This window comes from Orcinus orca, chromosome 3 (assembly GCF_937001465.1).
Source record: "Orcinus orca chromosome 3, mOrcOrc1.1, whole genome shotgun sequence".
NCBI lineage: Eukaryota > Metazoa > Chordata > Mammalia > Artiodactyla > Delphinidae > Orcinus > Orcinus orca.
In genome coordinates, this window is record NC_064561.1 from 155278233 (window position 1) to 155296231 (window position 17999).

Here is a 17999-nt window from a genome sequence, read left to right on the forward strand (position 1 = left end):
TATACATTACCCCAAATTCAGAGAAAAGCGTTACACAAAGTATCTATCTACCCTGTCTGTCTGTCATCTAATCTATCTATTTATCTTCTATCTATTTACTTATCATCTATCTAATCTGTGACAAACCTCTACTACTTCCTCAGCACAGACAAACACACACACACTCAAATACACAACAAACCATAATAGGAAAGAGGTTGAAGATGGAGTAAACAGATACAAGTGCTTCTGCTTTTTTCTGAAACCCTAATAAAATGACTATAAATTCAAATATTCACAATAATCCCTTTACCCTCTATGGGTTCATGTTAGGGGATCATGGACAAATCACCTAACATCCCCTTGCTCATATTCCACAGCTGTGAAACAGGGATAACTGTGCTGGTTCTACCTCACAGTGTTGTTGTAATGATCAAATTAAACAGAATATATGAGAACATCTGGTAAACTTTAAAGCACTATGCTAATGTTGGCTAGTGGCGCTCAATAACAAAGCCCTTCAGGGACTAGACTTAGTTGGAGACTTTGGTGAATATTAAACAATTTAACATCCCCAAAACAACATTCTTCAAAGTATTCCTGATAGTATTAGTTCTTAAGAATAGTTGGGTGAATAATAGTTGAGGATGACAACCCAGTTCTCAAGTCTATAGAAGAGTCTCCTCTTATTCAAGAGATGGTCTTTTCCCTATAGCTTCTGCATAGAGGCCCCAGACAGAAAGGGCTGAGTGTATTACTGTGGCTATTTGAAACAATTAAGCCCATCTCTCTATGATTTTTAACGAGAGCAGAATTTCTGGCCTTCACATTGATAGAGATAAAGCACCAGAGAGAGTAATAATCTACGGATGTTGACTGGATCTACAGTCTAGGTGAAGAAAGCACAGCTGTACACGAAGGGCTGGGCCATTTCCCTACAAAGAGTAAATGGGAGACTTTTTTGTCCAGTGGGAAAGCACTATTCCCAAACAAGGACATGGCCAGCTGTCAATACTGTAGACATATTCCCTAAACAATCAGTGGCACTGCCCGTAATTTTAACAAAGAAACTGACACCTTTTTGTCAGTCAGCTCTCAAATCTCTATTCTGCTGGGGTGCTTATGCATTTTATGGATTGTCTAGGGTGAATTTTCAATCCCAATTAGCCTTTCCTACACCTCCAACTCTTTCCCCTTAGACACAGTTTGCAGCCTACACAGAAATTGCAACCTCATTTGCATTCTGATCTAAGACAAATAGATCTGGGATGATACATTTGCTTCCCTTTCAAAATCCTGTAAATGCAATCCCAAACCAAATACAATAAATCTTCCTGAGTCAGCACTTTTCCCAGCGTTGCTAGAAATCAGCATTTTTGATGTCACCTAGTGCCAGCTGACTAACTGGAATAGTCAGCTCCGTGGTGCTGGGGTTGGCTGGCTGGGTTGAAAGGGGTTTATTATTTATGATTAGAGTTGTTTTGAATAAAGAGAGTTAGATTTTGCCCTCGCAGGCTTTTTTTGTTTTTTTTTAAATAAAGAAGGAATTCTGTTTGAATTTTGCAGTGCGCATATGCATTACCTATTAAAAATGGTCAATACAAATTTTAAAAAGGGAAAAAAGCAAAGAGTGTAAAACCTGGTCCTCCATGAGTTCGGAGTTTGATTTTGTTTGTTTTACAGATCCCAAGCACAAGGGTTAGGGAATTACAACAAGGGTGAAGTGACACCATCTGGAGAAATGTTCGGGAGCTATTATTTAACAACTAGAATGTCTAGTTGTTTCCCTTTTAATATCTTGGGCAACAAAGCTTTTTTGTTCAGGTGACGTTAGAATGAACTTTACTAATTTTATCCTCTAATAGTAAAATGTATTTGTGTCTTCAACACAGAGAGCCGAGAGTTGCTTGGATTTGGGGCTAAAGGGAACTGGATTTCGCTATGGCCTCCTGCTAGGTGTCTCATCAGCCTGGATACCCCTTCCCAGGAAGCAGAACAGAATGCAGAAGCAGAAAGAGGATGGAATTTGAAATCAACACAATGAATTTGAATTCAGGTCTGCCATTTACTACCTGTGAAATCTCATACCTACTACATAACCTCTCTGAATTATCACAGATAAGTTGTCTCATCAACGAAATGAAGACAATGATACCCGTCATATTTATGTGAAGAGTAAATATAACATTAGTGCTTGGAAAAGAGGGGACATTCAATACATGGTGGTGGCAGTGCTTTCTGATGTGGTTCCTCCTTTAGAATCTCTAAGGCCCTTAGTAGACTTTTAAAAAAACAACCCATTGATTTTTAAAATCAAACCCAGAAACTTGAATAATCTCCCTAATCTTTAAAGCAAGCTGTAAATATATCTTATACTGGAGTTTGCTTGCTTGGTGAGCTTTTGTTTATGGGCTATGGGGGAGAGGAGAGAGAGTCTCCTGATTAGCCTTCTTAATAATTAACAGAGACTTAATGAGTCATTTGTATGCAAGACATACAGTGTCTGGCAACTAATTAAGCCTTCAGTACAGGGAAGACCACCCCCCTCCTCTCCCAATTCCCCAGAAAACTCTAGTGCTTTCCATCCGCTTGGCAAGAGAAGTGTTTCTTACTACAGAGAAATGGGAAAAAATTAAATTAAAAAGAGAACCCTACTCTGTTTGGTACACCAAAGAGGAATTTTAAAGGTGAATTAGTAGCTGTGTTTACCTGTTTAAAGCAAGCTTCCACCAGATTTGGAGGGAACATATTCCTGCAAAGAAAATAATGGTCACTTGAAAAATTCCCAGATCATAAATGAGTTCCTTAAATACTTTTTCATTGTGTCTAAGGTAAAGATGGCACTGAAATAAGCAGCAAATGGAAAAAGAGAAAGATTTTGGTGGATCTTATGCAATGGGACATAGGTCATCCCTCAGTGTGGCCCATGCAGTTCAAGGAAGTCCCGAATTCAACTCATCTGTCCTCTTGTCAGACAACGGGATTTTTCATTCCAACATCAAACCCTGCTCCTAGGAAAAACCCAAGCGAGAATGGAAATGCCTTTATCATAAGCATTCTGGTTAACTGAGGTATTATTCAATAATGGCCATTTTGGTATCACGCCATGTGTTTAAGGACCGAGTGCTCCGAATCAAACGTCACGGTTAGACTGTTCTCCACAGAGTCCTCCCAAAGGCCCTCTGGGGGATGAGATGTTGACTCTGAATTGCTAGAGCTTCTGAGGCTCTTTGGTGACCAACAGGGAGAGGCCCCACAAAATTTGAACTTGAGGCCCATGTGGCAGGGTTTGTTACTGCCTCAGTGCAGTGTTTGTGTTCATGGTGGGGAAGAAGTAAGGGGCAACGCTCTCGCTGGGGAATCTCTAGCCAGCTGTATGACCTTGGCTAAGTCATGGCACCCATGTAGGTCTCAGCTGACTCATCTGTTAAAGAGGAGATTGGATTAAACTATCACTAGGGCTCCAAGACTAAAGGCTGCGGGAGAAGGAGACATGACCCAGGCAGCTGGAGAGTCTGAGATTCCAGCAGGTGTGTGTCATCAATCAGATTTTAGGGTTATAAACTCTGGTTTCCTCCTACTGCCTAGACCAGGGGTCCCCAGCCGCCGGGCTGTGGAGCAGGTGGTGAGCAGTGGGCCAGCCAGCAAAGCTTCACCTGCCGCTCGGCATCGCTTGCATTACCGCCTGACCATCCCCACTCCCCAGCCCCCGTCCGTGGAAAAATTGTCTTCCACGAAACTGGTCCCTGGTGCCAAAAAGTTGGGGATCTCTGGCCTAGACCATCCTGTTTCTTTGTCCTTCCCATCTATGCTCTATGGGTCTGTTTCTACAAACCCTGAGAGAAAAGTGAGTTTAGGAGATTCCAAGCTAAATGCTCGAACCAGGTGTCTGGGTGGGGACAGGTTAGTCTTACACTTGTCACTGGGGCAAGGAGGGGCAGAAACACACTAGACAGAGAATGACAAGATCCCAATTCTTTAAATAAGGAGTAGAAATTATACAGAAAGAAAATATAATAAAATACCCCTAATCCAAACTCCCTGAGGGTAAAGTTCCTGAAAAAAAATGGTGAAAAGCCTTAATTAATTGTACGAATTAAATAAAGTCATTATCATTGGGTGCCAGCTTGGTATGAAATAATACAGACTGACTTGTTACCTTCGGATAATTGCGATTAACTCCCTGAAAAGGGCTTTCAGGGAGGTACCATGGGGCTGCCTTGTGCTTACATACAGATGATACAAAGTCACTCATGGTCAGAATTGATAGGTGCTGCTGAAGAGACCCTTTGTTGCCCAAATCAGTCTTGAATCTACCAGCCACAGACCCATTCCTTGAGGGCACGTGAACTCAAGTCCCTAGGAGGAGGTTCTCTCAGATAGTCGGTGGGGAATCCTTTAGAGTAGGTATCTAGGATTAGTAAGCCAGTCTGCAAGTACGTTGTAGAGAAGGGAGGAAAGGGCTAGGTTTGGGGAGGACAGCCTGGGTGGGCTACTTGCTGGAGGAATGCTAAGTAGGTGGGGCACTGAGAGGTCCGTGTTGGGATATCTTCCATTTGCCTTTCTCCATCCACTCTCCATCCTGCTCTGTGTCTGGGAGGCTGGCTCCTCACCTTCTGGCTTCCTGTTGGGTTTGTCCAGTGTGAGGCGCTGACAGATCACAGGGCAGTGGGAGGAGAGAAGTGGATGTATATATTCTTCCGGCTCTCTCTCTGGCAGGTTGGGCAACAGCTTCCTCCCTCCAAATTAGAGCTGTAGCCCCTATCCTGAGGGCCCTTTCCCTCAGGACACAGCCCGTCCTGACTTGCAGTAATGGCTCCTTCCTTTCCTCAGAGCCACAGGTGGTAACAAAACAGCTTCTTATTGCTGTTAGTCCTCTAGTGTCTCACCATCACTTGTAGGTTCCCTTTACCCTGCCCACACCTTTGCAAACCCTGTTCAGTGATCCTTCTGGGCTTGCAATACGCTTCCTACGAGCAACTGACCGATGCAAAGGCAAGTGTGGAGAGAGAGCAGGCAGGGAGGTGCCAGGCTCAAACTTGGGCTTACTTCTCAGTTCTGGGTCCAACATATTCTATCCTCAAGTCTGTTTCAAGTATTAGATAAGCTAATTCGTAATCAGTGTACTGTTTGTGTATAAAACAATGCTAAAGAAGCCATCCTTTAGTCTTTTATTATTGATCTGCCAAATCCTTTCTTCATAAATAGTACAAAAGGAAAACCTTGGGACAGGTATGATCAGATGATCTCTAAAGTCCCTTTTGGAAATAAATTGTCGTGTACAATGGATGATGATACAGGTCACAAGTTCCACATTAGAAGAGTCCAATGAACAGGCTATACTTGAAAAGAAAGTAGCCTTAAAGAGGAAGACTTGAGAAAAGTAGGTCAAGAATTATTAAAAGGCATCATGTTAAGTGAGATAAATCAGACAGAGAGAGACAAATACTGTATGATTATCACTTATACGTGGAATCTAAAAAATACAACCAATTAGTGATTATAACAAAAAAAGAAGCAGACTCACAGATATAGAGAACAAACTAGTGGTTACCAGTGGGGAGAGGGAAGGAGGGGCCAATATAGGGGTAGGGGAGTAAGAGGTACAAACTATTAGGTATAAAATAAGCCACAAGGATATATTGTACAATGCAGGGGAGAAAGCCAATATTTTATAATAACTATAAATGGAAGATAACCTGTAAAAGCTGTGAATCACTATATTGTACACCCATAACATATGTAACTGTACAGCAATATACTTCAGTAAAAAAGTCACACACACAAAAGAACTAGTAATGTTGCAAGGTGAGCTGCACAGTTGAGAGGATGACTGAGTGCTCAGATTCTGAATCCTAAAAGCAGGGCTCTTAAATCCTTATCTTCTCCTTGCTCTTCTCACCTCTTTCACATGAGATCAGAAAACAGACACTTACTTCAATTTCTGTTAGAAAGAGGTAAAGATGTGACCTTCATTTCAAGCCCAGCGGGACTGGTTCAGTCAGATACCTCTTCTAGTGTTTGATCAGCTCCCCCAGTAAGAGGGGTTGGGTGGTCAAAATATACCCAAAAGGATGGGCTTGCAAGGACGTACCTGATCAAGTCCAGGAAGGCGTCTGCAGCTGTCACTTGTACAATTTTGCCTTCTCTGTGCATGTTTTCCTTTGTGCCCTTCCCAGGATGGATGATGATGACAATGATTATGCCAATCACCACGGCAATGATGGTCGTAGTCATGTAATAGACTACAGCTCGCATCCCCATCTTCCCTGACGCCTTACTATCTAGGGCCGCCATTCCTGGGGAAGGCAAACAGAAGGAGATTTTCAGCAAATCAGTTCAGGGAATTTTCCAGTGGAAGATCACGGGAAGAGCATTTCCTTCACCACTCCCCTACCCTCTCCCACCCAGCAATGGGATTTTATACATGTTATGAGAACTTGGCACCAAATTTAATCAGGCCGTCAACAAAAGGTGAAGGGAAAAAGCCATGGAATGGCTAGGCATCAGCTGTGTCAGCAAACACGTGATCACCTATTTTCTGCCCCAGGAATTGATATCATGTGGCTCTCTGATGGTTTGAAGGGGCAATCAAATTCTTTCCTGGGTTGCTACTAGTTGGGGAAGCTGTGAGTGTTAATTAGCGAGTAGTGTGTGTGTGTGTGTGTGTGTGTGTGTGTGTGTGTGTGTGTGTGTGTGTGTGTGTGAAGAGATACCTTAAAAGATTTCTGGCAGAATAATCTAAGCATATCTCAAGTTCTGAGCACTGTGCAGACTCACACAGATTAACTGCCATTAAGTTCTTTTATAAGAATTATTATTTTATGTATGTACTTGGGAGTCTTTCTTTTGGGATATATTTACGTAAAATTTCAGCTATTATTCTAATCACCTACTGATTTATCTTCAATTTACATTTAAAGTAGGCCAAAGTTCTCGAATAGCTTCTCTGTTGTTTCATTTTATCTCATCTCATCACAATTTTTTAAAAAGAATCATGTTGGTGGGGTTCTTCTCATTTTTGCACTCTGTCTTCCTCCACCTTGTCCCATAGGCCTGGAGTATCTTATCTCATGTGAAACATTCTTTCCCTCATTTTTAGGACATCTTCAAAATCTACCTCAGGCAAGGCATTATCCCCTGTGAGAGAGGAGGTATGACTTTGAAGGTTTCCCTAACTGCTCTGGCCAATGGAACACATCTCCATACCTCTTGGGATGGAAAAAAATTGGAAATGACCCAAAACTCTCAAGAGATTAAGTCATCTTAATAATAATATGGGCTCTTCTGTTTCATTAACCGTTTCCTCACTTCTCTTCCTTCTTCCTCCTCCCCAAATCCGCTAAAACACTAAAATCCAATTATAGCATCATCCAATTATAGTTAATCAAATTATTTTCCTTACTATTTAAAATCATGATTCTATAAACGTATTAAAAGTTTATATTGTATTTCAGTGATCAGTATCAGATTTTAATAGTGGTTCAACATGTAGGTAGTGACCCTGTTCATACCAATGTATTGATATTTAGAGTAAGGTAAAGTATTGAAAAAAATAGTGTCCATGATTGCCAGATACCTTGCTGGGTTTGCCCCCAAATCTTGATACAGTGGTAATGAGCTCTATGGGAACTGAAGCCATGACCTTCAACTTATAATTTCATGTGTATTTGAATCATATCATTCATAATTTTCATAATAAGCACTTAGTACCTGCTACGTTCTTATTTGTAACAATTTATAAGGCAGATTAAAAAACAAATAAGTAACTTTCTAAGGTCTTAGTTAACACCAAGTAAAGTGAAGGGGGAACTTGAACCCAGATCTTGTGTAACTGAATTTAACGTGCTTTCTCCCCCTGAGAAAACCAACTACAGTTCCCACAAACAAGGAGGCCAATTTTGACTTTAACGCATGAACTTAGCTTCTTTTATCCTTGCCCTGGGTTTCTTGAAACCCAGGATTAATACCCACTTATGGGGGAGGCTCCACTGCAACACTTCACCATCATTAAAAATGGGCTAATCTGTTCTCAGTCCAAGTGGTCCCATCCCCCCAGGTTCATTCTCAGGTCTCCATCATATCTCAAAACATCTTGGCTTTCCTGTGCTTGAAATCATTTCTCCCAGAAGGGGCCCACTCTCTTTCCCACCATTGCCTGAGCTTGTCACCACTGAAGCCTGCAATTCTTCGGTGGGCGAGTGGTGTGGGCACAAAAGGCCGGATATCTCTGCTAGGGGTACCAGGCGGCAGTATTTTCTTCCTCCGAGATGCTTTCTTTCCCTCTCGCCTTCTATTCTGTGGTGCTGTTCCGTTCTCTCGCCAACTCTTCTCTGCTGCTCCTGCCCACTATTCCCGACCTATAGCTATTCAGAGAGAGCGCTAAGTGGTCAAGGCAGAGCACTGGAAACCAACGTGGCAGACAAAGGAGGAGGCTTAAATCTCCCTCCCTCCCACCATGGGGGAGGGATGGCGAAAATTATACCAGAATCCACAGCTACAGGGCCATCGGCTCCAGGAAACAAAGTTTATAGGTGTTTTTTTTTTAAAGAAATAAAGTTTAAAAAAAATGAAAACCGATAAGAAAGTATTTCCTCCATATGCTCTAATTCTGAAATAGATGAAGACAAACATTGAGGCATTTTTTAGCAATGAGCCCAGGAGAATCAACAGTCAAATGAGAGGCCTCACCAACCTCTGCATATTGACCTTGTTCCTCTGAAAGAGGATAAAGCAGCAGCTCCAATCGTTTCAGCGGAAAAGGGAATGCGTGGGAGTATCTTCATTAACCGATTCTCCACGTAGGTCCTTCCCCTAAAAGGGGTCTGGTGTCCCACAGCGGGGCTGCCTGCCCACTTCTGCTCAGGGTACCCCAGCATCCCCTCTCCTCCTTCCAATTCTAACCACTCCCCTTTTCTCTGAGGCAGGCTTGTAAAACTAAAGGGACCACTAGAAGCAAAGCCACACACTGTCATCAGGGCAACAGCAGGATGGATGTGGACAATCTGTCACAACACCGGGCCTGAAAGAGAATAGCCTTGATGCTGGTGGAGTCAAGAAAATGGAGGAAGAGCTCTGGAAGGCGAAACTCCACATAAGCAAGCTGTCATTCTTCCTGTCTCTTACCCAGACTCTGTGACCATCTTCTTTCTCCCGCCTCCTGAAATTCCAGACAAAGCTCTACGCTAGAGATGACACGCGTCTGGGCACAAGGGTAAAGTACTAAATCACTTTGTAGAAAAGGGAACTCTGGTAGGAAGTGCCCTAAATGTTTGAGAAGGGAAAAGTTTGCATTGAGCCTTGTCACTTTAAAATACATGGAAGAGGGGCTTCCCTGGTGGCGCAGTGGTTGAGAGTCCGCCTGCCGATGCAGGGGACATGGGTTTGTGCCCCGGTCTGGGAAGATCCCACATGCCGCGGAACGGCTGGGCCCGTGAGCCATGGCCGCTGAGCCTGTGAGTCTGGAGGCTGTGCTCCGCAACGGGAGAGGCCGCAACAGTGAGAGGCCCGTGTACCGGAAGGAAAAAAAAAAAAAAAAAAAAAAAAAATATATATATATATATATATATATATATAAGAAAAGGGCACTGTGGTGAGGGGGAAAGAGGTCCCTTGGGTATGTAGGTACTTGCGGGAGTATGTTATGACAACTATGTGTTCATCTAAATACGTATTTGAGAAACACATTCCAGAGCAAGTAGTAAAGATAATGATCTTGACTGGTCCCTTTTGCTTCATTTGATCTGGGCTTAGCTAAACCAGCTCCATTCAAGACATCCTGACATCTTTATTATGAAAACAATCTGTCATCAGAATTGAGATCCTCTTGAAACTCAGAGAAATACTGTATTGTCTATTGCTACAAATTCTGTGAGAGTTCTTCCAATTACAATGACATGTTTGTAAGTTTATATGTTTTGTAAATATTCAGTTAACTTTTGTGCTGGTTCACTAACTCACCAAATTCGCCCTCTGATCAATGGCACATATTCATCTAATTTCATGATAACTGTATGTTGTAGATATTGTTGACACCATTTGAAAGGTAAAGAGACGAGGCCAGAGATGTTAAGTAACTTGCCCAGTGTTGCACAGCTAGTAAACAGCAGTGGTAGGATTCGTACCCACAATCTCAAGGGAGTACCCTTTCCACTATACCTCAATTCTGATGGACAAGCTAGGAGTCACCCACATTTCACTTGCTTGTTATCCATGCTAACTTTCTTGCTTTTGAGTTCAATATTGAAATAAGCCACCTGACTGGAAGAAAATTTGACAAAGGGAGGTAACTGTGGAAAAACTCTGACCTTCCCCACCCTGAGGGGAAGTAACACTGGTCACTGGAAGGACTAGCCAGAGAGCTGATCAATCAGTTCAAATTCCTCTCTATTCCTAGAAAAACAGCCCAGAGCATGTTCTAATGGAGGGTGGAGGGTCATGGATATTTCCTGACTGTGGGCACATGGTCTTACTTTCTTTTCTAAAAATCAACCTGTCAATAACTGGTCATCAAGAAACTAATCCATCATTCATTCCTGAAAACCTATTATATGTTTACCAATGAGTATGGCATCTAAGAAAGATTGAACAAGACATTTTCTACAATGTAAAAGATTTAGACTTTTCTTCAAAATACCTGGGTATTTTAGGCAGCAGTCACTCTGAAGAGAGAGGAAAGGAAGAGAAGAGAGTTTCTTGATACAAATGGGTCAATATGCATTTACCTGATTATTTAGGCAATCAGTTCAGCACAACAGATGTGCACCAAGTTCACGTTGTTGGGGTGGGGTGGGGAGGGAGTGTTTCCTAAATATGTGTATAGAACTCTCTAAGTCTACTGTAAATTAGAGTTCTTCTGGTATAATATTGGTATGACTTCTCAGATAAATGAAATATGTATTCAGTCAAGTATGAAAGGGTAACATCAATAATGTCAAGTTCCTAAGGCTCTATTATTTGCATGGATTTTATTCTCCCATCAGCTAAAAATCTGTCTTATACATTAATGTGTCTCAGTCTATTCCCCCAATAACTCCTATTTCTGGTTTGAAATGTGAAATCTAAAGAAGAAGCGGTCTGTTATGAATTGTCTTTCTACTTGTCCTCGTGGTGTTTCATTGTTCTTCCAGGGCCACTGGATCAGCCCAGAGAGGACGGAAAAGGGGGGATGGCAACAGCTGATTCAAGAATATTGTTCTGTCTCAGTTGTTATTTTATTTTACATATACTCCTTCTCCACCATGGGCTTCTCAAACACTCATCTAATGAAAGCCGCCTGTTCTCAACCCTCCTAGAATTTCAAGATGGGCAAACTTACAAGGAAATCAAGGATGAGCTCTAGTATGTACCGTATTCATTTGAATAAAAGGTAATGATTTTTTTAAATAAGAAAGTTAAGCTCTAGAAATACAATATACTTCATATTTACAGACTGAAGAATGAGCTCTTGTGAGCAGCTGCCCATTTCTGGAGCAAGGGCACACTGGAACCCTCAGCAATGGACAGTGAACAGGAGAGCCACAAAGCTCCGAGGAAAGGCGGTGAGGGGGAGGGAGTGAGTGTGAAACAAATGACTTTAAATCTCTGTCTAAAACTATGCGAAGGTTTTTTTCACTGAAATATTGTCTCTGGCTTCTTTATAGACTAGATTGGAAAAAAAAAAGTTCTATGATTCTAGGGGTTCTGGAACAGAAGGCAAATCTTTAAAAGTTAGGTTAGAAACAGTATCATAAGGGGCTTCCCTGGTGGTGCAGTGGTTAAGAATCCTCCTACCAATGCAGGGGACACGAGTTTGAGCCCTGGTCCAGGAAGATCCCACATGCCGCGGAGCAACTAAGCCTGTGTACCACAACTACTGAGCCTGTGCTGTAGAGCCCATGAGCCACAACTACCGAGCCCGTGTGCTGCAACTATTGAAGCTCATGTGCCTAGAGCCCGTGCTCCGCAACAAGAGAAGCCACCGCCATGAGAAGCCTGCTCACCGCAACGAAGGGTAGCCCCTGCTCGCCGCAACTAGAGAAAGCCCGTGTGCAGCAACAAAAACCCAATGCGCCCAAAAAATAAAACAAATTAAATAAATAAATTTAAAAAAAACACAAAAAAGAAAGAATTCTTAAAAAAAAAACTATCATAATTTTGCATCACAATGAATACGCTGGTTATAACCTCAGAATTTCATCGAAGAGACAATATTTCAAACTACTTGAGGCCAACCTCAGGCATTTTTAGAAGCACATTCTTCTTCTTTTTTTTTTAAATCTGGCTCTTTAATTAATTAATTAATTTATTTATTTTTGGCTGTGTTGAGTCTTCGTTTCTGTGTGAGGGCTTTCTCTAGTTGTGGCAAGCGAGGGCCACTCTTCATCGCGGTGTGCGGGCCTCTCACTATCGCGGCCTCTCTTGTTGCGGAGCACAGGCTCCAGACGCGCAGGCTCAGTAGTTGTGGCTCACGGGCCTAGTTGCTCCACGGCATGTGGGATCTTCCCAGACCAGGGCTCGAACCCGTGTGCCCTGAATTAGCAGGCAGATTCTCAACCACTGTGCCACCAGGGAAGCCCCATAGAAGCACATTCTTCTTAAAAAATGGTGGTGCAGGGCTTCCCTGGTGGCGCAGTGGTTGAGAGTCCGCCTGCCGATGCAGGGGACGCAGGTTCGTGCCCCGGTCTGGGAAGATCCCACATGCCGCTGAGCGACTGGGCCCGTGAGCCATGCCCGCTGAGCCTGCGCGTCCGGAGCCTGTGCTCTGCAATGGGAGAGGCCACAACAGTGAGAGGCCTGTGTACCGCAAAAAAAAAAAAAAAAAAAATGGTGGTGCAGTGATTAAGAGTTCCGGCCCTGAAGTTAGAATACCTGGATTCCACTTCTAGCTCTGGTAGCACGTGACCTCTGTAAGCCTCAGTTTCCTCATCTGTAGAATGGGAATAAGGAAAGCTCTCTCACAGGGTTTTCATGACATTAAAGGGACTTCTGTACAGAAAGCACTTAGCATAGCGCTTGGCACATAGTAAGCATTCAAGAAACGTTAGCTGTTATTATTATTAATTAATCAGATAAATAATAAGCTACTCTCTAAGTGTTATTTGACCTGTCTGAGCCTCCATTTCACCTAGACAAGAAGATAATAATACCCACATTGCAAGTGTAGGGAAAACTTACGTAAAGAATCTGTACAAAATAGGTCCTTGATAAATGTTAGTTATGATTATTATATGACTCCCTCTACTAGAATTTTAGTGCCAAGAGAGCAGAACCATATGTCTTATTCATTGATGTAGCCTCCTTGCCCCAAACAGTGTCTGCACAGGAAGGCGCCCAGTAAATGTTTGTTGAATAGTCATTCTTACCACCACTGCGGCTGTTATGCCCGAAGGAGGCCACACACTTTTTAAAAAAGCATTTAGATTAGGCTCCTGTTCAAATGGCGAGCACTAAAGTTGCTCTTGTTTAAAGCGCTTTGCAATGCGGACTCACCAATTTTCATTGCTCTTCTCGCCAATTAATCCAAAATAGTGAGGTTCCTTCTATCTTGAAGAAGGAGAGACAGACCTTGTGGGGAGCGACCCGGTATCACCTGGAGCTTTATCTCCAGAGCTGGGAGGTCATCAGAGCAGGGCAGGAGGGGTGGGAGGCTGGCACAGCTCCATGCAGAGAAGGGAATGGAAGAGGGGGTGGGATCTAACACGTGCTTAAGTGGGTCACGGCTAGTATTTTTATCCATTAATGAAAGAGGATAGAAAACAATTTACCCTTTACATGGGGTAAAGGTATTGTTTTGTGAAACTTTTTTCAGCTCTGTGTGTGTATGTCCGTGTGTAGCCAGGTCACAGTGTAAAATACATTTGTGGGTTCTGGTAAAAAAAAAAAAAGAAAAAAAGGTTTGCAAACACTGGTATCTACCCCCTTTCAGTTAATAGTAGAGGCTTTAACAAGGAGCCACAAGCTATGGGCTTCCTTTCCTCTCACCTTGCTTCTGATGCCCTCGGGCTGCCCACCCACCATACCCAAGACCTCATCCCATCTCGCTAGCGGGGACCTAGGACAGGACGGTGCTGATTTCTGGAATCTGGTCAACTCATTTGAACAGAAATTCTACAGACATTGTAACAAGGGAAAAAGTTTTAGAAAAGGTTTGTTTCGTGGAATATTGAGCAAAGAAAATTCTTTTACTTTAATTCGTGATTCTTTTAATCAGTGATTCTTAGTGAAGAGAGTTAAACCATCTCCACAAAGAGCTGAGAATGATTTTGTGGAATTCACAGTCAATTAAATCACAAGTATTCTCACATGGGTTTTCACCCTGGCCAACTTTTACTTCCCGTTATGGCTGTTCACAGTCTCACAGAACTTGGCATTTCATTCACCTATAACACCACTTAGTTTTATGAAGTTATACTGCATGAGAACGACAAGGAAGCTTCCTTACAAATTTACCACTTGTGATGGCATTTGTCAGGCAAGTTGATTTTTTAACTTGACCCTTACAACTTGTCAATGAGTCTTTTTTTGAGCTCTAGTGTACATTAGTAGAATGCAGTGTGGAAAGGTAAAAGGGAAACTTCCTCTTTCAAAAGAGTGTTAAATAGAAAAGCTAGCAGAGCAGACACTAGTATCATTGGCAGAAAAAGTCCTATCATAAATCACCTTTTATTCTCAGTCTGGTAGGACTGAGCAAACGATCCCTTTTCCCTGGCCATAGACATCCTTGAAAATGAACTTTCACAGAAGGAAGCAGTGAGGGGAAGCAGAGGCCCAGCTTCAACGGCTGCTACCTCTCATGTCCAAGAGCTTCTGGGTCCTTCCCCTTAACCTTTGGCGGGGGGTGGGCAGGGAGGGGGACTGCTTCTCCGGGGTACCAGCTGGTGAAGCCCTCTGAGTGGTCAAGCTTTGCTCTTCTCTACACTGGCCTTAACCATCCAATAGCCTCATCACAGCCTGACACAGCCCTGCCACGAATGGTTCCAGTAACGCGGGAACCTACCGCATCGACCCCCTCTCTCTCTCAGCAAGGTCTCAGGAAACTCTCAGAAGGGCCAGCTCTGAGTTTCACGTCTCACAGCCCATCGCTGCTGGCGCGAGCCCCACGGAGAGGTGACCGTTCACCCCACACACTAGCCCATCCTTCGCTCACGGTATTGGAATGTGCCACACAATATGCTTTTTTTGAAGAGGAAGCAGGGAGTCGTTCATCTTCTTTATGTGCGCTAAGCAGAGCAAGAGGGAGAGGCGAGTGGGACCCACGATGAGCTGGGGAGTAGTGATTAGTAACAGCTGACAGCCTCAGACCGCGACCCTTTCTTTGGTTACCTCATTGTGTAGCAGCTGAGCACAAAGGAATGACTGTCTTCTCGCCAAGACTTAGAAACCCAGGACCACAGAAAATAGCAGCTAAAAGAAAAAGCGTGGGTTGGGTGGTTAGGGCAAGGGCCGATCAGACGACTCTTGGTTATACCTGTGAAGCCTGGCTTTGAAAAGAGACCCCTGTGATGTGGAAAGTCATACCCACAGGCAGTGGACCTTCAACCAGCCCCCGCCAGGAGCACTGATGTGAATGGGGAAAGTAGGTGACTTCACTCACAACAGAAAGAGCACGCAGAGAGCAGCAAATTGCTCTGGTTTAATGAGAGGAAGTTCTTTGAGGGCCAGAGCTCCAGCCCCCTCTGCCTTTGCAAAAGAATCACGATTTACAACCAACCACCGGATGAGTTGTTTGCGATTTCCGTAACAGCCCTCTTTACTTGGGGTTGTCTAACTTGCCACGGAAAGGACCTTTATGTTCTGGGCCTCGTGCAACTTTCTTAAGAAGGTGGTGATCAAAACAGCACATTTTCTAAAATAGCTAGTGGGAAGCAGCCGCATAGCACAGGGAGATCAACCCTAGGGGGGTGCGATAGGGAGGGTGGGAGGGAGACGCAAGAGGGAGGGGATATGGGGATACATGTATGCATATCTGATTTACTTTGTTATACAGCAAAAACTAACACACCATCGTAATGCAATTATACTCCAATAAAGATGTTAAAAAAAAAAAAAGCACATTTCTAGCTGGCAGGATGCTGAATGGGACTGAGTTCTACCACTGGGCCAGACTTGTCCCAAGTTAATCAAAGGGCATCATGAGTTGACTGCAGAACATGTCAGACTCAAGGGGTGCTCTATTCTTCCCATGGAAGGCCTGTCCCTTGCAGGAAAAAAAGGAATTGAAAGCCTCATAGAAACTGAAAGCGACATATGGACATTAAAACCCAAATCCATCTGGCCCAGATTCCCAGAACAGTTGAAGCAGGAGTGTGACTCCAGGCCTTGAGGAGGCTGGGAAGCAGCAGAGATTCCTGGGGCCAAAAGTGTCGTACAAACTATGCGCCCCAAGGTCCACCCCACCCCTCCAATTCCTTGCCATCAAAAGATTCTGGAACCATAACCCAACCTGAAAACTCTGCAATGAACTGAGGTTAAGTTCTGTTGCCTGAAACTGAAATTAAGATATTTTTAAAAGGTATATTTCTTAAAAAAAAAAAAAGAAAGAAAGAAATAGTTGAGAGTAAAACATGTTCACCTCAGCTATTTTCTGAATTAAATCCAGAATATAGAATCTTATATACTACATAAAAGAATAAATTAAAAAAAATTCAAGTCCACATAGTATGAGTGTGTTTCGTGGTTGGTAATTGCAATCATCGTTGCTTCTGTTGTGGTCATCCATTTACAATGCTTGGTGTCAGTTTATTTATCTCTTGTAAAAATAAAATACAGTGTGTGTGAGTGAAAAAAAAAAAAAATTCAAGTCCATGTTTCGACCAGTTAAGAGAGTGTACAGAATTAAGTCTTTGGGGATAGAGTTGGGCTTGAGGAGAAGAGGATGCTAGTGGAGATAAGAGAGTTGAGGAATGACAGATAAGAAAGGGGAGAGAGAAAAGAGCAGAAGGAAAGGGAGACTTAAAGCAGAGGCGTATGGGATGGGGAAACAGTTCAGAAGGTGATTTTATCTCAGTCAGCATATTTCTTGGTACGGCCAACAAACCTCCTTTCAGTTCTGATTAGTTTGCTTAGCACTTAAAAGTTCATCAATTGTTCTTATCTAATCTATAAAGGAATAGTTGCACCCAGGGAGTGGGAGATTATGCCCCCAACTACCTGACCCTAACAATAAAGCAGTATCACTTCGCAGAGTGAAAAAGACCGTGAACTCTAGAATTGGTTGGCTTCTCTCATCTCTGCCTTACATAAGTCAGAGAACATTCCCTCCTTGGAACAGGAAAAGCTGCATTTTTGCCCCCAGGGCCAAGGGCGACAATGGAATTGAATTATTCCTGATATATTCCGCTAGAAGTGGTGCAACACTTTACAGCTTTTTTCCTTCTACACAAAGAAGTTAGTTTTGCAGCATCAGTTTCATATTTTGATGTTTTTTTCCATGGGGTATTTAGGAATTCCAAAAAATTCTCCGAAGAAAACTACAGGCAGCCCCTTATATCGAATTTCGCTTATCTTGAGTAGACTTCAAGGAGCTGGAGGATGTCAAAGAAAAGATGTGGAAATGACATTTGGTTGATTTTGAGACTGACGGTGCATGCGTTGGATTGGTAATATTATTCTTTAACTTGGGATTTAGGGAGAGGGTGGGTAACGATACAGTCACCAGTGTTTGGAAAAAAACACAACTAGTGGATGGGCACATTGGAGTAAAATTTGGTAACACAGAATGGTAAAGAGAGAGGGGGAGGGAGAGAGAGAGAGAATATGAACTGGGGACATTGTCTTTAACAAGGAATATGGGATAAAAGATTTATAAATAAGGTAAAGAAAAGCAGGTACAAAACATTGATTTCAAATGACTAATTCAAATGACTATGACTGCCCCATCACAAATAATGGAAAGTGGCAGTAAGGAAGTGAAGTTATATTAAGGGTAACTTACTTCTTTTGAAAGTGGCTATACTAATTGCTTTCATAGTTAAAAATTTCTCACTTACGTGTTCACTCACATTTCATTAAGGACCTTCTCAATGCTCTGGCCAAAGACA

General features: G+C 42.8%; 1 protein-coding gene across 1 annotated transcript in view; it reads right to left on the minus strand.

Annotated features, from left to right (window-relative positions):
• Nucleotides 1–17999, minus strand: part of SLC1A3 (solute carrier family 1 member 3) — a 75333-nt gene that overhangs the window by 11234 nt on the left and 46100 nt on the right. The window contains exons 4-5 of the mRNA XM_004265996.3: nucleotides 6074–6278; nucleotides 2689–2731 (exon numbers count right to left, since the gene is read on the minus strand). Of these exons, the coding sequence (XP_004266044.1) occupies nucleotides 2689–2731; nucleotides 6074–6278 (248 nt within the window). The remainder of the gene's footprint in view (nucleotides 1–2688; nucleotides 2732–6073; nucleotides 6279–17999) is intronic.